The following is a 23,352-nucleotide window of genomic DNA, read 5'->3' on the forward strand; positions in this document are numbered from 1 at the left end:
AGGCACCCCCTGTCCAACTCCCTCCCTGCACTTCTTGTTTCCCTTCCTCCTTGCTTCCTAGCCCCCCACTGCCCCCTCAACATTGTCCTGGGTAAATACTGCTGCCCTTTTGATCTTGAATGGTCAGTTAATCTAACACAGGGGGGCTCACTTCCAGGTGATGAAGGGCCATGGTCTTGTGGTTCTCTCTGATCAGCCTGGTCTTTTTTTTTTTTTTTTTGCTTTAAGATTTTGAGTTGTTACATCCGACTCCCCTGCAGCGATCCCTGTGGGCAGTGGGAGCCGGGGACCATCTGGTCCTGCTGGTCTCCGGCGGTGGGGCTGCTCTGTGCAGGGTCCGCAATTGCTTCCAGTGTCTGGTGGTTCTCCTCCCTCCTCCAGATGAAGGGCCCACTGTTGCCCTTAGATGGCCTGGCCCAGGAGCCCCTAGGATCTCGGTCTGCACTCAGCAAAGCAGGGTGCAGAACATGGTGTTAGTGATGGGAGGCTAAGCACGCATTTGCAAACAACCAACTTGGGTTTTGCTTGATGGCGGCTTGCTGGGATGGTCCTGGCTGGAGGGTGGACGGCCACTGCTGCTGGGTCACACGGAGGGCGCCCTGGGCTCATGCTTCTAGACACCTAGTTTCCTTGTGACCCAAGAGGGCAGAATGGAGCCAGCCCTCGGGGTTGCCAACACTGTACATCTGCACGGAGCCTCCTGCTTCCCCCAGGAGCGTCTGGTGGGTGTGAACCTCCGACCTCTGGGTTCCTGGTAATGCTATGTGGAAGGCCAACGGTGGCAGACAAGGCCCTGTCTCATCTCCCAGCATGCTCTGAGGCCCCCGCCAAAAGTCAGACAACAAGCAGATGCAGATGGGGCTGGGGTCAGCCAGCTGAGCGTTCGGGCTCCTTGGTGAGGGCACATCCACTAACAGGGAGGGACAGGGCCTGCGTCCAGACAAGTGGATGCCCTGGGAGCCCCGGATGCAAACCCAACGGGCGCAAGAGGAGCAAACAGGGGCCCGTGCAAGGAGAAGGTGGGGACCCTGCAGGAGATGAGGGAGACTGACAGGCCACCCCGCAGAAAGGGACATGACTCTGGTTTCTGTCTCTTTTTATTTGTTCTTTTGTATTTTTGTAACAAATCGTTTGTGGTGGCCGGTTGGCTTTCCGTCTCCCCTCACCAAACAAGGCCCCTCTCCCCGCTGAGTCTGGTCAAACCCACCGCTGTCCGCTGCTTTAAAAACACCCCCAGACCTGGATACAAAAGTGTTGCTTCCCGGCTTCAAAATGGCCAGCGGGTCCACCCGGCGCCCGGCCCTCTGCGTCCAGCCCCTCCGCTGTGTGGACCCCACTTGTGCCCAGTCCCCAGGAGTGGCGGGGCAGCGGGCCCCCGAGGTTGGCCGAAACCAGGAGCTATGCGTTCTCCGTGAGTCTCCCCAGGGGGACCCTCGGGTCCCTGCCACCTGGCGCCTCCCGGCAAACCCAGGGGATGTCCTCCTCGTTCCCGCCCAGGATGGAGTTGACTGTGGGGCAGCCCTCGTCCAGGGGGAGGGTGGCGAAGGTGGAGAACCGGACCCGCTTCCTCCGGGCGGCGGGCGAGTGCAGGGGCTCCTCCCGGCCCCGCGGCGGGCCCTGCCTCTGAGGGGCGCCATTGAGCAGCAGGTTGCTCTCTTCCTCTCGGCCCCCCAGCCTGCGGTCCAGGACTGTGGTGTGCTCCTCTGACGGTGCAGGATGCTGCGACGGAGGCAGCGACAGGCCCCCGCCGGCCTCCAGGAGCTCAGCCTGGTTGCCCAGCCACACCCAGTCGTGTGAGTGGGCCACGGGGGCCTGGCCCTCCAGGGGCAGCTGTTTGTGCCTGAACCGCAGTGCGAAGGTGGCGCAGTTGATGAGGAAGACCAGGATGGCCAGGCAGAAGACGCCGAGCAGGGCGTACATGCCCACCTCCAGGTCACTCAGGCTTCGGGCCGGTGCCACCAGCCCGCTCTCCTCTAGGCCGGCCCCGGCCTGCGGCGCGTCCACCTGGCCCGGGAAGTTGGTGAAGTCCAGGGGGATGTTCTGCAGCTGCCCCTCGCCAGGCACATGGCCCTCGCCCCGCCGGCCAGCTCTCCCTGCCTCGTCCGGCAGGGTCCGGGCCGTGGTGCCGGCTTTCCGAAGGGCCCCTCCCTCCCGGCCCACGGAGCCACCGCCCACTGGCAGGAGCCTGTCCTGGCCCTTGTGCCTGCGGTCACTGGCATGGTTGTCAGTCACCTCGTCCTCAGGGTCCCCTCCGGGGCTGGGCTCGGCCTCGCCTGGTCCGAACTTGACCTCTAGGCTGCCGACACCCACAGCCAGCACGCTCCTGCGCTTGAACTTCTGGCAGGCCTCTGCAATGGTCAGGTCCACGCGGACCAGCGGGCCCTGGCCTTCACCCTCAGCCACCACTGTGGGCCAGCGTGGGGACCGGCCCTGGGGAACGGAAACAACGGCCTCATCCAGGGAGGCGGCGGCCAGCGAGAAGTCGGCAGGGTCGTAGATGTCCAGGGGCGCCATCGAGCCGTCGTTGAACCGAAGCCATGTGCTGACCACGGCCTCCTGGAGGGATAGAGAGGGCCGGGGAGTCCACCCCGCTCAGGCCACTGCCCCACACCACTGGGCCTGACCTCAGCCCAGCCTGGGCTGGGAGCCACGAGGGCGCACCTCAGACACACAGTGTTACACCCCTTCCCAAGAGACACCCCCGCTAGTCCTCAGCCCCCAAGAGGCCCACAGGAGCATCTTCACAGAAGCAGACGGGCAAGGTCAGAGTAGACCCGCCCATGTGGGCTTCTCAGGCTGTCGGTCTGGATGGGGCAGAAAGCCTCCTCTCTCCCATTGGGAGCGGCTGCTGGCTCTGACCCGCCGACCTCGCGGTTAGCACCCCGGCATGGAAAAAGGCGGGTGTGCTTGGTTGGAGGTTCGTGTCCACCCAGAGGTGCCTTGGAAGAAAGGCTGGTGGCCATTTCCCAAAAGACCAGTCCCTGGGCACCCTGTGGGACAGAGCGCTGCCTGACACCGGGGGTCACAGGGAGTGGTGGGCCCCACGACCAGGAGTGCAGCTTCCCCTGGGACCGTGGAGGCACATGAACCAAGAAGAGCACAGACAAGTCCACCTCCCAGGGTCTGCACTGCCCAGGTGCCCACACCAAGAAGCTGGGTCAGCCTGGCTGGCCGACTCTCCACCACATGAACCCATCTCTACAGACTCAAGGCTAAGGCAGAACCTTGTTCACGGAGTCCCCCGACCAACAGCAGAGGGTCTGAGCCCCCCACCCTGCCCCCACCATCAGCCCTGCTCCTCCCTGGGAGGGAGGCACTGTCTCCCCACAAGTGCACAGGCAGCCAGACAGGGGCCTGGGGTGAAATTTCACCGCAAAGACAGGGGGTTCTGAGCGGGGCCAAAGGGCACTGGCCTGGAATGGCCCAGCCAAAACACTGCCCTGTCCAATGTGAACAGGCTGCTCACCTGCTGAGGCCCCCATGCCTGTGACCGTGAGGACAATGATGGGAGAGGAGGCCCTGCTCCTTGCCTCCAGGTAGGCGGGCCTGCAGACCACAACGCTGAAGCTGCCTTCTGCATCTCAGGCCATCCCCCTCCAGACCCCAGCCAGGCTCCCCGCCCACCCGCCCCATGCAAGTAGGGCAGAGAAGACCTGTGGGTGGGCCTTGTAGCTCCAGGCCCTCAATGGCCTCTCTGTGCCAGCCAAGGAAGGTGGCAGGGGACCCCTGGTGGTGGGCAGGGTCAGCGTCGTGCTGAAGCAGTGATGCCAGGGAGCCTACTGAGGGTGCTATGTGGGTCACCTGCTCTTAAGAAAGGGGGCCCTTTCTGGATGGTCTGAAATCACAGCCCCCTGTCCCCAGCAGTTAGCTGACCCCAGGTGACCCTGCGTGTCCCACCAGGCGCTCGGGGGTGGGTCTCTGGGAAGTCCTTGTCCAGGTGTTTCTTTCAAGGCACCGGCAGCAAGTGGAGGGTGATCCTCACGTGCACCAGCACCGCCCCCCTCCCCCCCGGAAAAGCAGGACGGCTTAATCCCAGGCACAGGGGGAGCCCAGGGTGGCTTGTGAGCAGAAACTCACCTGCCCAGAGGAGACAGGGCCCCGCCGGCCACCAATGGGGCCCTGCTGCCCTGCCCGCCCCCACTGTGGGGTCCACATCCCACCTGCTTGGGAGCCCGCAGCTGCTCCTCGGCGGTGGCCATAGCCGTGAAGACTTGCCCGTCCTCTGGGCTGCGCTGCAGACTGACCGAAAGCCCAGCCACCAGCTGGACGGCCAGGTCGGTCACGGTCACCTTTTCGTCCAACACAGTCACCGTCTTCTCCGCCAAGATGGAGTCCGACAGTGGGGACAGCACCTGGGGCAGCATGGGCGCGTGGTCACAGTGGGTCGTGGGACAGGCCTGGAGGACGCTTGGTGGGGATCCTGCTGGCGGGAGAGGCCCGCAGACCACCTCTGTGCAGCCTGACCATGAGCACAGCGATCCGCGGGGGGGGAGGGTGTGTGGGGGGGGGGAGGCTCTGCGGGCTCTGACTCAAGTCCCCGACCTGACCTGACTCTTGTCTGGGTCCCCAGTGCTGGCTCTGGGACTCTGCCGTGAGCAACAGCTTGAGGAACAGGTCTGAGAGACTGAGCGCGGCACAAGCCTGCGGTGAGCCCCGGCCGCTGTGAAGACAGCGCCTGGCGCCCTGCATGCCCTCCTGGCTCTGAAGGGGCAGGCTCCGTGCAGCACGGTACAGCGAGGGTCCACATGCAGCCCACCCCACCACGGAACACCCTCTGCCCATCTCACCGGCCTGATCAATGGGGAGCCCCTGGGGTGCCTGGCAGGAGGCTGGTGGGCGGCTGACCACCGTCCACTATGCACCCTTCTCTGGGGCCCTGTGGAAAGGTCTCCTTTCTGGCAAGGAGGAGGCAGGTGTGTGAGGGGCTTGCTGAAGGCATTTGACACGGAAGAGGGAGGAGAAAAGAAGGGGAGAAGGAGGCCGCCTCCCGTCATGTCCTGGGGGACAAGCAGTGGTCACAGCGCTTCACAACAAGGTGCTGGAGGGTTGGGGGGCCAGGGCGACGGGGCTGAGACCCAGAGAGAGGGTTCTGTGGGAACGCTTGAAGGGCAGTGACCACTACACCCCACTTCTGTCAGAGGCAGAAGGGGAGCTCCAGGCCTGGTCCATCTGCCAACCTCCCAGCCCTCCTGCTCTGCTTAGGGGAGTGCCCGTCCTACGGGTGCCCCTGCAGGGTGCGGCTCCCACCTGGATGGTTGTCATGCCGACTTCCCGGCCAACCAAGACCTGGCTTCCCTCAAGGGTGGCGACCCCGGGCTCCTCCAGCTTGATGAACTCGGCCACCAGGTGGGAGACGTCCAGCTGCCAGTCAGGGCTCAACAGGTGGCTCTGCCGGCCCCACGGGCTGGGGCCCTCGGCCACAAACTGGGTGAGGACGCGCACGGTGGCGTGCTGGTACTGCAGGGCGCAGCCCCGGCCCCTGCGCCCCTCCTCGTCCTCATCCTCGCTGTCCCGAGTGGGCCTGGTGGGAAAGCAGGGGGCACGCAGCTAAAGAAAGGAGCCCTGGGACTCACGGAGCACCCTTCCCTGGCTCTTTGCAGCTCATGTCTGATGACAGACTGCAGGGCTGATATTGACTAACCCTCTCCCCCCATTAGTCACGAGCCTCGTCACTTAAATGCACGGCAGAGACGATGACAGAATGCAAGCCCGGTCAGTCTATCTGTCAGTCACGCTCGTGGTCTGCACTTGCTCCATAGCTCCTGGCGGCAGTTCTAGAACATTCCAACACAAAGGAGGACACCACTGGCTCGTGTGGCGTCGCTCCTGGGACATGCCGGGCCCGCTGTGGTCCCCACCAGGGGCTGGCTTCTAGTTCTCTCAGGCGGAGAGGACAGCACGGGCTCCTACAGGACAGCGCCTGGATTTGAACCCACAGAGTTTCATCAGGGGCCACATCCATCGCCCCGGCCGTCCGGGACCACCAGGTCCTCAGGACACTGGACACACCATGTTCTCTGTCTTACGGCAAAGACGTTGGTTACTGTTGTCGACGGAGAGAAGACACACGGCAGAACACACCCCTCATCACGCACGCTTCCGCATGTGCACCTCAGGGACACTGAGGGCCACGCCCATCCCTTTCTCACTTGTTCCACCCCCACGAACAAACGCCCACTGCCTCTACGGGTCCCACCCGATCTCGCCAGGTCTGTGAGCAAGTAAGGGGGCCTCATGGTGCAGAGGCCGCGTGCTGGGCTGACAATCCCCAAGGCCAGCCATTCTCAACCTCCAGCTGCTCTTGGGAGACAGTCGGGCTCTCCACAGTGGGGAAGACGCACAGTCTCGGGAGCTCACGGGGACAGCTCACCCCATCCTGTAGGGTCTCCGTGAGTCAGCACTGACTCAGGGGCAGAAGGTCTGTGGGGTTTGGTGGCACGGTTGGTTTTCGGTGATGAGTTGGGGTGCTGTCCCCAAGGCCTGCAGTGTGAAACCAGCAGCCTGTCTGCAGGAGAAGCAGGAGGCTCTCTGGTCTCATGAAGATTAAAGCCAGGAAGCCACAGAGGCGAGTTCTACTCTGTCTTACAGGGTCCCTGTGAGCTGGGATCGAGTTGGTGCTGGGCTGGGTTGAGTTGGGTCCCCTGGAGAGTGATGTGGAAAGAGCAGCCTGGGGAGGGTGGGGGAGCGAGGGGGAGACAAACAGCACGAGGAGCTGACTCCAAGGGCGCAAGCAGAAAGAACATGTTGTGAGAATGATGATGGCAACAAATGTACAGATGTGCTCGACACAATGGACGGATGGATGGATTGTGATCCAGCTGTAAGAGCCCCCAATAAAATGACTGAAGAGAGAAGCATGCTCGCAGAGATGCGTGTAACTCAGCGAGTTACACGGCTATGGCTAAGCCCCTCCATACAGGCCCACGCACAGGACAGGGGCCACTCAGGGCCACAGGGGAGCCCGGCAGTGTCCCCCAGCAGCCACCTCTGCAAGTCTCTCCCGTGGAGAAAGAATCCCATAGTCCACCTTCCTGCTCCTTCAGGGAGGTGCACCGGAGATGGAGCCCCCGTGCCTGGGGACAGGCAGGAAAGTCACCCTGGGGCCTGGGGAGCAGGCTCCAGCACAGCACCCCGGTCGGGCTAACAGCACCCTGACTTGGGGTACACGGAGAATGTGGTGGCAGGGGTGGGGGTGGGGAGGGGCAGGGTCGTGATGATTCTCAGAACACAAAAACAGATTCCTGAGAGCAGGGTTCTCAACCTGTGGGTTGTGACCCCTTTGGGGGGGTGTCAAATGACCCCTGTAAAATGCCAGGGGTCGCCCAATTCATAGCAGGAGCAAAAGGCCAGTGATGAAGTAGCAGTGATAATAATGTTATGGCTGGGGGACACCACCACACAAGGAACTGTATTAAAAGGTCGCCGCATGAGGCAGGTTGAGAACCGCTGCCTCAGAGGCTCTGCTGCTGTTTGAGTCAGCCTACGACGCGGTACAAACACGACTCACTGTGACAGCCCACAGAGCACTTTCCAAGGACATGGACCTTCAGAAGAAGAGCTCCCCACTGCCCTCCAGGAAAATCAACATGCCTGGAGGGACCTGTGGGAATTCCCTGAGGATGTTCTGGGCCACTTTCAGGGGACAGAGCCATTGGAGCCCAGCCCCACCATAATAACACCAAACCATGGGGCCCTGAGCACCCCCTGTGCCTGCTGGAGCCAGCCTGGGCCTTGCCACCCCAGGGGAGCTTGATAGCTCCTGGGGAGTGAGACTCCACCGGATCGCCAGTACCGGCTGCGCACCAGGCCTGTAACCAGCTCCCCCGCCTTACAATCCACAGGGTAAGCCACTCTCATCTGGACCCCAGCCTGATTCACCAGCAGGTCACCAGCAGTTGCTAACAGGAAGGGTGGAGGTCCGAGTCACCTGGGGCATCTCAGGGAGAAGCCAGTCAAGATCTCCATTGAAGAATTAGCCATGGTGAACTCTGTGGAGTGCCATGGTCTGTGGACGTGCAGGCGTGGGGAGGGGTCCCCTGCATTGAGTTGACTGGATAGAGACTGGCTTAGTTTGGTTTGGGCACCTCACCCCATCGCAGACTCACCTCTTACCGGCCACAATGGGGACCCTCCAGCCTTTAATCTGGTTCAGCTCGGTGTCAGAGACCTCGATCTGCAAGGGCAGCCGGGGCACCCACACAGTGATGTGCAGCGGGGCGCTCAGGTGCTGGTACGTGAAGTTCACCGCCACGTCCACCCTGCCTTTCATCTCCTTGCCATTGACAAAGACGTAGTTGCAGTGATCAGACACCTGCAGTGGCAGAGGGAGGGGATGGAGGAGAAGCTCAGGGGCCCAGGGCACTGCCTCGACTCCCTCTGTCCTGGCCACACTGAGCTTCCTTCCAAAGCGGAGCCCGAGGCCAGGGTTCAGTGCGGTCCGAGTGCTTCAGAGGCAACTCCAAGGGGCAGGGAGGAGAGACAGAGGAAGAAGAAAATGAAATAGAAAGGTGCATTAAAAGAGAAAAAACCCTGTGATAACAATACTGTGGTTGTTGTTGGGCCCCACAGAGTCTGCTCAGCAGAAGGGAACCCTGCGTGGTCCCGCGTCACCATCACCCTTGTCCCTGAGCCTGAGCCCCCTGACGGGCCAACCCATCTCGTCCAACACCTTCCTCTTTCTCGCTGCCCCTGCACTTTACCAAAAAGGGTGTCCTTCTCCAGGGGCTGATGTCCTGCCGGTGTGTCCGAGTATGTACGGTGAAGTCGTGCCACCACGCCTGAGGAGCACTCTGGACTTGCTTCTTTCAAGACAGGTCAGTCTGTCCTTTCAGCAGCTCTTGGTTCCTTCCAGGCTCTTCAATACCCTTCAAAGGCACCGATTCTTCTACAGCCTCCCTTGTTCGGTGTCCAACTGTCACATGCCTAGGGTGCAATGGAGAAGGCCATGGCTTGGCTCGGGCACATCTGAGTCCTCAAGGACACATCCTTTGGTATTCGATGCTCTAGAGAGGTCTGGTGCAGCAGACTTCCTCAGTGCAGTGCATCTTGTGGCCTCGTGACTGCTGCCTCCGTGAGCGTGGGCTGTGGATCCAAGTGAGACAAAGTCCTTGACAGCGCCAACCTTCTCTCCATCGATCGTGCTATTACCGATGGGTCCAGTCATGAGGATGTGGGTCTTCCTCACAATCTGTCATAATCCATACTGAAGGCTGCAGCCCTTGATCTTCATCAGCAAGTGCTTCAAGTCCTCCTCACTGTCAGCAAGCAAGGTGTGCCATCTGCATACGGCAGGTTACTAACAAGCCTTCCTCCAATCCTGATGCCGCACTCTTCTTCACAGAATCCAGCTCCTCTGAGGATCTGCTCAGCAGACAGACTGAACAAGAATGGCGAGAGGATACAACCTGATGCACACCTTTCTCAGTTTTAAACCAGGCACTTTGCCCTTGTTCTCTTTGCAAAACCGGCTCTTGATCCAGGTACAGATTCTTCATGAGCACAATGAACTGCTCTGGAATTTTCATTTGCCTCCAGATTATCCACCGTTTATTAGGGCTCACACCGTCTAATGCCTTTGCATAATCAACAAAACACAAGTAAACATCTTCCTGGCATTCCCTGCTTTGAGCCAAGCTCCACCTGACATCAGCAATGCTATCCATTGTTCCACATCCTCTTCTGAATCCAGCCTGAGCCTCGGGAAGCTCCCTGTCAATGTACTGCTGCAACACGTGTAATAATAACACGCACACATAAGCAGAACATTTCTATGTGCACAACTCAGTGACGTTACTCACAGTCACCATGCGCAACGGTCACCACTATCTCCTCCCAAGCCCCATTCACCCCACAGGCAGGGCTGTGGCATCTGGAGAGGCTTCGGGCAAAAAGCAAAAAGAGTCGCAGAGAGGGACAGGCTCAAAGTGAGCCTGGGAGCCTGGACTCCCACAAAGCTGCCCGCTGTGGCTGGGGCCAAGGCCCAAGGTGGGCCTCATGCGTCACCTGAAAAGCTCCGAGCGTCTTACTCATTGTCGGTCTGTTGGTTCCCAATACCAACTGTTCATGAATGAGCAGCTCAGCCAAGTGAAGACTAGATGGGTGGGTGGGTTGATGGGTGGATGGATGGGTGTGGGGGGGGGGTTGATGGGTGAATGGATGGATGGATCGGTGGATGAATAGATGAATGAATGAATAAATGCATGTGTGTATGTATTATGGATGGATGGATAAATCAATGATGGACAGGTGAATGAGTTATGTATGTATATGGGTAGGTGGATGGACAAATTGATGAATGAATAAATTCCTGGATGTATATATGTCTATGTGGATGGAGAAATTGAGGTCGAATGGATGAATGAGTGGATGAGTGAATGGATGAGTGGACAGGTGGATAGATGAATGGATGGATTGGTGGATGAGTGGACAGGTGGATGGATGAATGGATGGTGAATTGATCACATGGATGTCTGCTTCTGGATAACAGCACAAGGATCTCGGGTGGGGTGAGATGAGGTGAGAGGTTGAGATCATCAGCAACACTCTAATGCAAAAGCTTCCAGAAGGATCTCAGGTAGTGGTTCGTGACCATCTGCAGACCACTGCCTTCCTTGGGAACATGCACACAATTCATTCTCCAGGGACAGGTGCATGGATAAAATCTGCACATCTGTGCAGCTGTGGGTAAAATCTCAGGATGCCCGGATCCCCCGTGAGCCCCCGCATCACACTGTGTTCTACTAGCCACATTCTCATCTGTCTCTTCTAGGCGGTGGACCTGTTAGAAGCAGGATCCTATGGGAGAGGAGGGTCTCAGGACCCCCAGCTCCAAGCCATGAGTTCTGGGTGATCTGATACCCTCGTTCCACGGGTTGGGCCCCTGTGGATGGCCCCTTGGGGCCCCGTTTCCATCTTTCACCCACTCCTGTGTTTGCAGGCAGCTGGTGCGGGTGGGCTGCGCAACCTCTCCATCTGGCTGGGACAGCAGTGGGACGGGACATGCCACCGGTCTTCCGGCTCACAGTCAAGATGGGTTTAGAACGATCTACATGCTGACAGAGGAGGGAAACCAATTTTCGCCGCTGTCCCAGGCTTGTCATTAGCATGTAAATATTGCCCTGGATCAGGGCGGGCATTAGCATAATAGCCAAGCGTGGGTTCTATCAGTAATCACTTCTTTAATCAATGTTGTAATTTACACACCATTGACTTTCTTCATTTATTACCTTCCTGCGCTCTGGGGGGAGGCGGGCTGGCTGCTCCGGAATGTAGACATAATGAAGAGGGGCTCCAGGCGAATGAAGTTACCACATGTGATGGAGTCATCATTCCCGGGGTGGGGGGGGGGCAAAGTCCCGGGGCTCATCCATCATCCTCAGTGATGGGCGGTGGGGGCCTCGGCTTACATGAGGTGATGCTCGTCTGGTCCCTGGGTCTGTCTCTGGGCTACCTTGCCTCCTGCATGGAGCCTGACTTCCTACTGGTCTCTGCTCACGCCGACTTTCACGTGTAGCGGCCCGAGCCAGACACTAGTGGGCTCTAGTCCTCGAGCTGGGCCGTGTCGACTCAGGAGTCACACGGGTGCCGACCCCTTCTTTCCAAGGCTTTCAAAGGGAACAAAACATCCGTGGATTCAACTTTCCTTTTTGCTGTAAATCATGTTCCTGCGGCCCCTACAGCTCCCACAGCAAACCACACATCCACAGCCAAGCACTCTGGTGCGCACACGTTGGCATCCTTCTTTCCCAAACATTGCCTTTCTACTTGAGCCCTTGGCATCAGCTCCTCATTTTCCTCCCTCCCCCGGCCCGCCCTCTCTCATGAAGCCGTGATCATTTATAAATAATTATCTCTTACACCGCCCTGTCTCCCTTCACCCAAGTTTCTGTTGTTCGTCGACAAATAACAGATAAACCTGTGTAGTTTCCATGCACAGCCATCCACGTTGATGGCGTCCAAGCATCCCTGCTACCCTTCTCCGATTGCCCCCCCCTGCCCCCCGCCGACGGACACGCAGGGCTCTGCGGATAATGCTGCACACACTCCCCCCACCGCACCCAATAGACTCTGGTCTCTCTGCATTTGCTTCCATGAGCGAGAAGATCCGTCTCCTCAGGCGACAGCCTGGTTTGCTCAACATCATGCTTCCAAGATTCATCCAGGTCATAGCTCACACCAGGCCTTTCTCCTGACGGCTGAGCATCATTCCATGTCACGCTGGAGACCAGGGTGTGCCCTACCCAAGCCCTGGTATTTCCAAATAGCCTCACATGCCTGTGAGAGTGGGATGATGCCTGGGGAGGATTGGAGAAGACCCGATCTGGCCTTTGAATGACGCTGCTGGTGAGGGCGGCCCATGTGCCAGAAGCACTAACACAGACGGTCTCCGAAGCAGTGGGGGCAAGGGGGTCCTCTCATGTCCCCTGAACATGTGGTTGGGAGGGGTCAGGCCCTGGAAAAGGACATCCTGCTTGGGAGAGCGCAGGGGCAGGGAAAAAGAGGAAGACCCCCGAGGAGATGGACTGACACCGTGGCTCGGACATAGGACAGTTGTGAGGATGACCGAGGACTGGGCCGTGTTTCCTTCTGTGACACTTGGGCTTACGACGGTGCGGAAGCACCTGGACAGTCTCTCACAACGGCACCCTACTGGGTGCGTGCGCCACACTGTTTACTGGGTGGCCTCTGTGCCACAGCTGCTGGGACACTGAGGCGCAGGTTCCTGTTTGCGCACCAGCCTTCTTGTCTCCCAGGGGACTCTTGGGCATGGAACTACTGGGTCACGGGCAGCTCTATGGTCCACACCTCGAGGCTGCACCATCCTGCATTCCAATGGGCGAGGTGGCAGAGCTCCGGTCTCTCCACATTCCTCGGTGACTCCCTAATGGTCTCATCCACCCTCTGGGGAGAAGCTAGGTGCCGCTGTTCAAGGGGAAGCAGAGACAAGTGCTTGCTGATGAACCACCACTGTCTCGTGGGGCACTCTCGTTCTCTCTCAATGTGAGGCTCTTGACTTTGAGCCGGGAAGCTGGCTCCTTATGGAGTGGGACTGATAACACAGGCCCTAGCCCCAGCCCGGAGTCTCCGATTCTGCCCATATGCAGGGGGCCCGAGATGGTGCGTTTCTGGAAAGTCCCAGTGCTGCTCCTGCTGCGGGCTCCGAGTCCCACTTGGGCCTCTAGAGGGGCTGCAGCTGTCCCTCCTAGGGGACCCCTGTGACATCGCAGAACCCTGACAGGTCTGTGGTGGTTACATCACCTAGTGCCAATTTGAGAGGATTAGGAGTGAAGGGGTAGAGTTTAGGCTGTCAATCTGGTCAGAGCTTGCTGACCTCATTTGGAGGCACTAAGGAGATAAATAGCTCATTGGAGGTGGGACACAGGCTCAGTCCTTGCAAGACATCCTCGTTGGCAAGCCACATGGAGACAGGCTGATGGGTCGCCAGAGCCTCGGAGCTGGAGGAGCCGTGTGGAGACTCCTGTTAGTGCTGAGATGCTTCCACTGACACTGGATCCACAAGACTTCTCACCCACTGGCCAGTGATCTTCCTGCATTTGGTGTCATTGCATGTGTTTTGTGAGTCTGAAAAGGAATGTACAGACTGGTATCGACCATATGGGCTAACATAGGACTTATGGATGGACTTGATCTGGACTGGGCTCGGACGTTTTCTCAATATTCAATTGCTCTTGTATATAAAGCTCTTTCTTATATGCATGAGTGTCCATGAATTTTTTTCTATGGTCCACCAAGACTTACACAGCGCCCTGAGGCCATCTTCTCCAAGGGACGAGATCGCCAGGTCATTTCTCCACTGACCTCACCACTGTGGCTCCTCTGTTGTGTCTAAAACTCCCCATAGCTGTCATCCGTCTTCTGAGGTGCTGCCTTCAACCCCCACCCCCACGTGCAGACCCAGCTGCTTACTCACTCAACACCCCCATGAAGAGCCTTTCCCATCTCAGCTTGTGAGCTCTAAGAACATCCCCGGGGGCAGTTGCTGCGCCACATAGGGGCCGGGCACTGGACGTGATGCTCCAAGCTCACTGCCATTGAGTCGATGCCAATGCGTAGTGACCCTGCAGGACAGGGCAGAACTGCCCCCGTGGGTTCCCAAAACAGTAACTCTTCACCAGAGCAGAAAGCCTCACCTTCCTCCCACAGAGGGGCTGGAAGTTTTGAACGGCTGACCACTACGTCACCAGGGTTCCGACAGAGAGGAGCTCAGGGCACACACCTGGCATCCTTGAAGGGCCTGCTGGCGCAGGAGTGAAGCTCTCAGTGACTCTCCCCAGAGTCCAGCAGTTCAAACCCATCAGCCTCTCTGAGGGAGAGCTGAGAGCCTGTCGGCTCTAAGAGAGAGGGGCAGTCTGGGAAACTCCATGCAGTCTTGCTGTGACCTGGAATCCGCTGGACAGCAGTGCTGGGGGAGGCCTGAAGCACAGCCCCACCTGGCGCGTCAGCCTCACCAAGACGGCCAGCCCCATGGGCGGAAGCTGGGGGCATCACTGACCTAAGACAATCTGCTCTCACACGCAGGCTCTCTTTGTTATACACACACGCGCACACATGTACACACAGAGTCTCTGCTGATACCAATGGTGAAGTGCCTGAGCCCCTGTCATGCAGTGGGTTACACCAGCCGGTCTGCAGGAGAAAGACCAGGCTGTCTGCAACTGGAAGGACTTAACAGTCTGGAAAGCCCACAGGGACACGTCTACTGTCCTCTCTAGTGGCCACGAGACAGACCCACCCAGGGGTGCGTGGGAGGGTGGGTCTGGTCATCTGCTTCCGAGATATTCAGCCGTGAAAGCCCAGGGCGCCACAGCTCCTGATGACAGTTGGAGCAACAACGCTGTGAGGGGCAGCAGAACTGCTGGGACGCACGATGACCCACGTCCACTAGAGCCAGACAGCCTGGTTCTGCTGCCCACCAGAGCCAGCCCCACGGCCACTGTCAGCCCACCTCGTGGAGAGTCTTCCATATAGGTAGGCCTGTGTGTCCCTGGGGACCCACTCAACGCGCTCCGCAGCTGGCCTAAAGCTCCCTGGTTCCCAGAGGTGCCTCACAAGAAAGGCCTGGAGATTGACTTGTGGAAAACCGGGGTTTGATTCCTGGTAGCCACTTGTCTTGGTACCAAAATGTGTCCTAGGGGCTTTCTGACACCGAAGCAGGGAGGGAGGTGGGAAAGGTAAGGCCAGGCGGTCTTTCCAAGAAGGCTCCCACAATGCCACTGTCCTGACTGCTCGGCTGGTTGGCAACGGCCAGAGGCCCCACTTGGTCCAGCTCACAGCACACAGCACTGCCAGGACCTGGGGACTGCCCACCTGCTCACAGGACTCCTGTCCCCTTGGGGGGATGTGGGTGGACAGCCGAGGCAACTCCTACTCACAGGGGTGTCCCCAGGAGGGACCAGCCCCTGGAGAGGGACCTAGAGGCTGGTAGAGTGGAGGGGCAGCGGGGGTGGGGTAGGGTGTAGAGAGCCCGGAGGGAGATGGGCTGCAATGTGGGGCTCCCCGAAAGGCAGGATGACAAGGCGGCGCAGGCCTCCCTGCTCCTGCTCCCTCAGGCCTGGGACATATGAATGGGTAGACACGACCCCATCTTGGGGGGTGGGAGGGCATTGTAAAGTAAACCCACAGACTCACTTTTCCCTCCCTCCATCATCAATCAATCTATCCCTCTATCCAACCACCTACCTACTTATCTATCCCTCTATCCATTCACCCACCTAACTACCTACCTACCCACACATTTATCTATCCACTTACCATCTACCGACCTACCGACTTACATCTCTATTTTTTCCCTAACTAATTATTGCTGTCTGGGGAAAGTTTAGAGAACAAATGAACAAAATACACATTTTGTTCCCGTGGCAGTCCCTTCTGTGGGTCAGTGGTTCCGGGCCCCTCCTCGTTCTTCCTGCCCCCGAGCTTGGTTAGAGTTAGCTGCACTGGGTCTCTGTGATTGGCTGGTCCAAGGTGTCGGAGCGCCCCTGGAGTGAATGCTGGGTGTTGGGCTACTCGATTCTGTCCCAGGCTGCAAGGGTTCTCCCGATCTCCATCCGACCAGGAGCCGGGTCGTTCACACCACAGAAGCAGGGGTGCTCTCAGGGATGCAGACCTGTGGGATCCGTAGGCAGTTGGGCTGGTGTGGGACAGAGCAGCCCCTCATGTTAGGACCGCGTGGGGATGCTGGCAATGACACCCAGGCTTGCTGGGTGTCTGCATGCATGGTTGGTAGCTCTGCTCCGGGCCACCTGGACTGGAATCACTCCCAGAGCTCCCATCAGGGCACCGGGCCCGGAAGCTGTGGCTGCAGAAGCCACTGGGATTGTGCTAACCAGGTAGGTGCCCAGGGCACTGCAGCGGGGCCACCCAGCAGAGAGCCTTAGGATTGGAGCACCCTCCCCGTCCCCCAGCAGGGCCATGTTTGGCCATAATTTCTCCTCGGGGGTGGGGAGTAGTGGTGCTCCAGGGACAGAATCTAGGGCCTGGAGAAGGGAGTCCCGACGCTTGCCGCCCCTCAGGGGAGGCTGGTGTGTTGCCGTGATGCTGAGCAGGTTTCAGTGGATTTCCAAGCTGAGACTCAGAAGAAAGGCCTGGGGAATGAATTCTCAACACCAGCTGACAAACTACAGCATTCCCTGTCACTGTGCACAGGTCACCTCGAGCCAGGGCAGGCTCCAGGCAGCTGATACCATCCCCTACAAAGTGGCTCAAGTGCCCCTACTCAAGGAGGCCTCTGCAGCACCCCTGCGTCCACATCTCAGTCCTGGGTCACAGTCTTCCTGGGAGTCTGCTCTTGGCCCGACTACTCCACCAGGAAGCAGCCAGGGCCCCTGGGGCAAGGCCCTGGCTAAGGCACACTCCGCCCCACCCGGGTGCCAAAATGAGGGCCAGGGAATGACCCAGTAGTCTTGGTGGTACGAATCCACACCATGTAAGTTCTGGAATCCTGGACACAATTCTGCCTCCCCAATGAAGTCTCCCAATCAACTGAGCCACTGCCCATCACCCTCTCTCTCTCCCCATTGACTGAGCTACTGTCCATTATCCTTTCCTTGGACTGAGCCACTGCTCATCACCCTCTCCATCCCCATTGACTGAGCCACTGCCCATCACCCTCTCCCTCCCCATTGACTGAGCTACTGTCCATCACCTCTCCATCCCCATTGACTGAGCCACTGCCCATCACCCTCTCCCTCCCCATTGACTGAGCTACTGTCCATCACCTCGCCATCCCCATTGACTGAGCCACTGCCCATCACCCTCTCCCTCCCCGTTGACTGAGCCACTGCCTATCATTCACTCTCTCCTCATGGGCTGAGCCCCCTGCCCATCATCCTACCCAATCCTTACAGATGTTCGGGTTCCAAGGCCCCTCCCATCCAGATTCCATGACTCCTCAGCTGGGAACATGCTGCAGACTAGACATGCTATGTGTGTGCCCAGACTCATTCCACAGACACCTGCTGATAGCGCATGTTCCTGATGGATCGCTCCACATGCTCCACATGTCCCCATTTCTGAAAAGCGGGTCATGACAGGTGAACCTTGGCACGTGTGTGTTTGATATATGTATACCCATACGTGTGTATACATTTCCCAAAAGAACGAAGCAATGTGTTAAGAAACAGTAGCATGTATAATAAAAAACAAAACATTTTACATTACAATCGAGTTGAATCTAGCTCCCAGACACCCTCCAGGTCAGGACTGAATGCTCCTGTAGTGTCCACAGCTGCGAATCTTTATGGAAGCAGGCTGCCTCAGTGCTCTTCCATAAGGTGGCTGGTGGGTACGAACCGCTGGCCTTGCAAGTAGGACCACATATCTATCCCATAGCACCACCATAAAAACCAAACCCAGAGCTGTGGCACCAGTTCTGAGTCACAGCGGCTCTGATAAAGAGCAGGAATGCCCATGGGGGTTGGGGACTGTGCGTGCTTAAGGAGCAGCAATGTGAGGGGTCTTGCTGGCAGGCAGAAAGCACTGGGAAGTAGGTGGACGCCGAGGTCGTGAAGTAAAAATCCAGCACCCGATCATTTTTGATCTCCCGGAGGATCCACTGAAATTTGCTCCAGTTTTTAATATTTTCTGCTTTCTTTTCTATTGAGATTTTTATCAGTTGTACTTTGCTTTTCTTGTTGGGATTTTTGTTTGTTTTTACATATTTTTATATATGTGAACCCATAGATGACAGTACCTGGAGGACTGGTTCTTTGGGGCATGGCAGGGAGGTGGGGGAAGTGGGGAGCTGATCATGAGGGTACAGGAATGAAGAACACATGGCAGCTCTGAGTGTGGTGATGCTGGGACAGCTCTTCTCGACGCGGCTGAACCACTGAACTGCATGACAGGGGAGTTACATGCCAATAAAGCGGTTGAAAAAATATCAAACGGTGGGGTCCCAATACCCGCAAATGTGATTTAGTTGGTAGGGGTATGGCATTGTTCAAAGCTCTGCAAGTGGATCGAACATGCACCCACGGCTGGGAACCAACATTTGAAGGAGACCCCAAAGTAATGTTCCCCAAAGTGGTAATAATGATTACGTCTGGAAGAAAAGAAATGGCATGATTTGATTTGTTTTTATTACTCTGTACTCTGTTTCTATATGTTAATTATGTAATTAAACAAAGAAAATTAAAATGGAACTAGCAAAACAAGTATTTACAGGTGAGAGGAGACAACCTCATCAGTAGACTTTGCAAATACAACCAGGAAGGGAAAAGAACCCCCAGAATGATTGATTACAGCGGTTGACAAGCACACAGGAACAGCTGGAGGTGCCTGCGCACACACGCGCGCACACACACACCCCACACACACACCCCACACACACACCGTTTCTGTCATCCTGCTGAGGACCAGACCTAGATCTGGTGGGACAGAGATATCTGGGGAACCTGCATGGAGAACAGCACCCTACTACAAAGAAACCCATCAAAGAAACAAGACTGCGGGGGAACGCAGAGGAACGTTCCGGGTGAGAGCAGACAGACGGCCTGACCACCCCATGCCCAAGGCGCCTGGAGTCTGGAAACTGTACCTCGGGACACAGGCTGCCCCACCAAGGCTTCCAGCCTCGACCCCTGAGCCTGCCCGCTATGGACCAGCTCCCTAGGGGAGTCTGATGTCTGCCGTGCTGTCCCGACTTTCGTGGGTGGGTGGGGTGCTGCCAGCATCTGTGGGGCACACATAGGTACAGATGCTGCAAAGCATCCTCCAGGCCCGGGACGGCCCCAGGATCACAGGTCAGCTAGCCCCAAGGGCTTGCCTGCCGAGTCTCAGGCGCCTATGAGCTTGGACCATGCGTGCAGGGCAGTGACTGGCACCATGTGTGCGGTACGGCACCCTCCCACCCCCAGGTGCCACAGACAGATGGGAGGACAGCTTCCCTGCTGACCTCACGTTGCAAAGTGATGATGCTTTGGTTTGAAATAAAAGATTGTTGAAATGAACTATACACGGGTCTTTTTTGATTCTGTTTGCTTGCTTGTTTGCATGCGGTCACAAGGAGATATAAGACTGCCCACGTGGTGAGGATGCCCCATGGGATGGGTCTGCAGGCTTCTGTGCTACCCTCTGGGCCCTGTGCCATGCGATCCAGGCAGAAGTGCTTCAGTGATGGACAGAGCTCTCCACCCCCACCTTGCCTGTGGAGCCCCCCAGCCCTGCAGCACTGGGAATTTAGGGTTTGGACCCAGTCCGGTGCATTACTGACTAAGTTAGTCAGCAGCCTGGATGGAATAGAGAGCTCTCCGCCCTTCCCCGAACATGTGGAGCAGTTCTGTAACGATGCAGTCTGGCAGTTCTCATTCTCAACGGTGCGATCAGGTATGAGGGGATTTGAGTGGGATGCAACACCCTCACTCAGGCCTCAACCTGATCTGACGTGAGCAGTCTCTGTGACGTGAGCCCAGCATCACCTCCGTCTTACGGATGATCAAGAGAGAGCGGGAACCTCAGACCAGCATGAAGGAAGGGCTAGGACCAGAGCGCATCCCGTGGACCTGGGGCTGCCGGGCTGTGAACTCCTATACCCAGAGGAAGACCGCCCAGGACTAACCCCCAGAGCCACCAGAGAGGGCAAGCCTTCCCCTGGGGCTGGGCATTTGGCCTCCCACATCGCAAGAGAGTACATTCCAGAGTGCTACAGCCGCCCCCCCCTGGCTGGGGGCATTTCTCTTATGGAGGCGCAGGATCATGAGGGCAGCAGGAACAGGCTGGCACAGCGGCAACCACCAGGTGCCCGAGCACGCAGTGACTGTGAAGATGGCACTACACAGGCAGTGTTTCCTGCCATTGTACTGGGCCGCTGGGAGCAGAGACAGATCCTACAGCACCGGGCCAATGGCTAGGTTGGCAGGAAGCCAGAGCAATTCCACAGGCCAGAGAGGTGGAAAGTGTAGTGAAGGGACCGGGAGGGGGTTATCTGGAGCACACAGTTGGATTTCCAGGTGGGGGGCTGGGGGGCCCCCGAGGGGTGGCCTGCTGGCCAAGGGAGACATCTACCTTGATGACGTCCTCATCGGGGGCTTTGCACTCCACCAACTCGGAGATGTCCGCCACGGCCCCGTTCTCCTCCACGGAGACCACCTTGGTGGGCAGGGTCACCGTCTTGCCTGTCAGGATGGCCGTGTTCAGGATTTCCGTGTCCTGTCGAGAGAACCATACATGCCAGGGTCAAGGGCATGAGCCAGATGACCGCGGGACAACTTTTCTCAAGGTGCGCACCGTCTCCCAGTAGACACAGCACTGACCTCAGGAAGCTGAAGACAAGGAGCCGTGCCCCTAGAGAGCTGTCACAGTGTACCTTTGCGGTATGGCCAAGGGCCAGCAACCGTTTCCATTTCTCATTCTACTGCAGGAACCGTGTTTGGGGGGAGGAAGAGGAGGGGGGAGGGGTTACACATCAGTTAGCTTTGAGTTGTAAGTGACAAAGGGAGACTGCTTGGTCGGAGCACAAGGGCCCATGGGGAGTTGAATAATGTCCGTGTCCCCTGATGCCGCCGGTCTGTGAGCACACCAGCTTACCTGGCCAGGAAAGGGGCTGGGTGGGCCTGACCACGAGCCTATCAGGCATGTTTGGGTGAGCCCAGTGCAATCCCACTGAAACCCAACCAAGCCCACTGCCGGCAAGTTGATCTGGATGCACAGTGACCTTCTAGCGTGTCCCTAGCCTGCATGTTGGTCTTCACGGGAGCAGCTGGTGACTCTGATGGAGCAGCTGGTGGGCCCTCGGTGAGACCAGGGCTGCTCAGCGGGAGAGGACCCCCTCCCAGAGGACGGCAGAACAGATGGAAGACTGCCATGTGCCCACTCCACCATCCACGACACGTACCAACACCTGTCACGAGGACACTTGGCCCCGCACCAGGGCGTCGTCACGCAGACCTGTGAGCCTCCCTCCTCCCCACAGATCTGGTGAGGGTGTACTGCAAGTGGGCTCAGGGACCCCATTACCCCGATTTTCTTGCGTGCACTGCTTCGTGCGTGCTGTGCTGCCTTGACCACACGCCTGTGTCCCTGGAGTCTCAGCCTCCTCTGGAGCCCAGCATCCCTCAGCCGTCCCTCTGCAGGTCCCCAGGACTCCATCTTGTCCTGCCTGTTAATGTCTTACACGTGGCTCGCACGCGCCTCCACTCATGGGCACACAGTGACCACAACAGGGTTCAACTTCCATTGCAGGTTGGTGGGGGGGCCACCCACCGGCTCTCACAGTTCTCTCTCTCGACAGCCGACTGCAGATGAGAATGGCCGCCTGGCCTCGGAACCCCTCAGCACCATTCACGCGTGGACACATTTCTGCTCCAGTCTCACTGGCAGCAGGGCTCCAGTCGGAAGCCCAGGGCTGGAGGAAGGAGAGAGCCCGTGTTCTGTCTGCAGGGAGCAGTGGGTGTGAGTCATGCGGAGAGCCACCTCCTCCTTTCTGGGACCCGTGCCCACCAGCCCAGTGACCTGACCCCATCTCCGCTCCCAGTTTCCTGGGTCTCCTGGGGCTGGGCTGCTGGCCCGACGGCTAAGGAGACCGCCCCAGTTCATTTTCAGGTTCATTACAGGTAATGGGCTCCGAACAGCCTCCGTCACAGAGCGGGGCTTGGCTAATGGCTTCATTAAAGCAGCAAACACCCTCATGGATTAATTGTGATTCGTTTTTAACGGCGGCTTCACTCACAGGCCCCAGCGCACACTCTCTCTTCTGCTCAGCATGTCCTGCCCCTGAACTGCACTCTGCCCAGGCCGGGCTGGTGGGGCAGTGCGGTACGATTCCATCAGCCCGTGCCACTTTTGGGAGAGAGAGGCCTCCAGGAGACGCTAGGGAAGGCATGCTGGGGGGGAGCCCCTTCTTTAGAAGCCACCAGCAATCGTGGAGGGTTAACTGGCTGCTGGGACCTGGGATTCTGGGCCTTGCTTTGTAGTGGATGTACACCTGATGACCAGTCTTAATCTCCTGGGGCGTCTGGTTCCTCATTTTACAAATTAGGGCCTGGGCCACAGCATCCCGAAGGATCCCTTCAACAGTCAGATCTGAAACCATGAGGAAGACAGACCAGTCCTTTAACAAAAGCATGGGGCAAGTCTGCCGCACACGATGTCCCACAGTGTCGAAGAGCGGACGGCACCTGAGAGCCACAGGAACTGGCACGGGTCTGAACCCAGCTGCCAGCTCCCCGAGCTCCGCCTCCCGGGAGAGCTGCACTGGAGGAGAATCAGGCCGGCGGTGCTGCAGAAGAGTGTTAGAAGGGAGTCAGGAGAACGGGCCACTTAGAGGCTGAGGCGGGGAGGCAGGACGGACATGCTCTGGACCACGATCAGGAGACGCCAGTCCCTGGAGAAGGTGCTGAGGAAGGGGACAACCCTCATGGACAAGCTGTATCGACACGGTGCCTGTAACAACAGGCTCACACGTGATGGCGATTGTGACCACGGCACAGGATGGGGGGGGGATTCATTTTGTTGTCCATCAGGAGCTGTGGGTCAGAACCGACCTGATGGTACCTCGAAATAATAACAGCAACACTGTCCATGCAGCCCCTCCTCGTCTCAAGGCTGTCAGCGGCCTGCCTCACTTACCAACCACTTAGAACGGACGTTCGCCATTCATGCCACGATTAGATAATGTGCTCTCCGATGGTTTTGCACACGAAGCGTTGGGCGGTGTGGTCACCGTGGTTCCAGGCCAGGGTAACACTGGCCAAGATAAAGAAGCTTTTCCGTGTGCTTGCTGGCTCCAGCAGACGTTAGAAAACACTTGTCACAGCCCTTCTTGAGCCTCTCTGAGCACAGGGGGTCTGACGACTCCCTGGGGGTGTTGTGCATGAGTATAATGGCCCTTTTCCC

At 58.1% G+C, this 23,352-nt stretch overlaps 1 protein-coding gene across 1 annotated transcript in view; it reads right to left on the minus strand.

The window, feature by feature from the left end:
• Window positions 1–1,398: 1,398 nt before the first annotated feature.
• The window catches only part of TMEM132C (transmembrane protein 132C), a 153,101-nt gene continuing 131,147 nt past the window's right edge, over window positions 1,399–23,352 (minus strand). Inside the window, exons 6-10 of the mRNA XM_075534619.1 lie at window positions 20,524–20,667; window positions 8,106–8,311; window positions 5,248–5,521; window positions 4,161–4,352; window positions 1,399–2,556 (exon numbers count right to left, since the gene is read on the minus strand). Of these exons, the coding sequence (XP_075390734.1) occupies window positions 1,399–2,556; window positions 4,161–4,352; window positions 5,248–5,521; window positions 8,106–8,311; window positions 20,524–20,667 (1,974 nt within the window). The remainder of the gene's footprint in view (window positions 2,557–4,160; window positions 4,353–5,247; window positions 5,522–8,105; window positions 8,312–20,523; window positions 20,668–23,352) is intronic.

Source organism: Tenrec ecaudatus, chromosome 16 (assembly GCF_050624435.1).
Source record: "Tenrec ecaudatus isolate mTenEca1 chromosome 16, mTenEca1.hap1, whole genome shotgun sequence".
Lineage (NCBI taxonomy): Eukaryota > Metazoa > Chordata > Mammalia > Afrosoricida > Tenrecidae > Tenrec > Tenrec ecaudatus.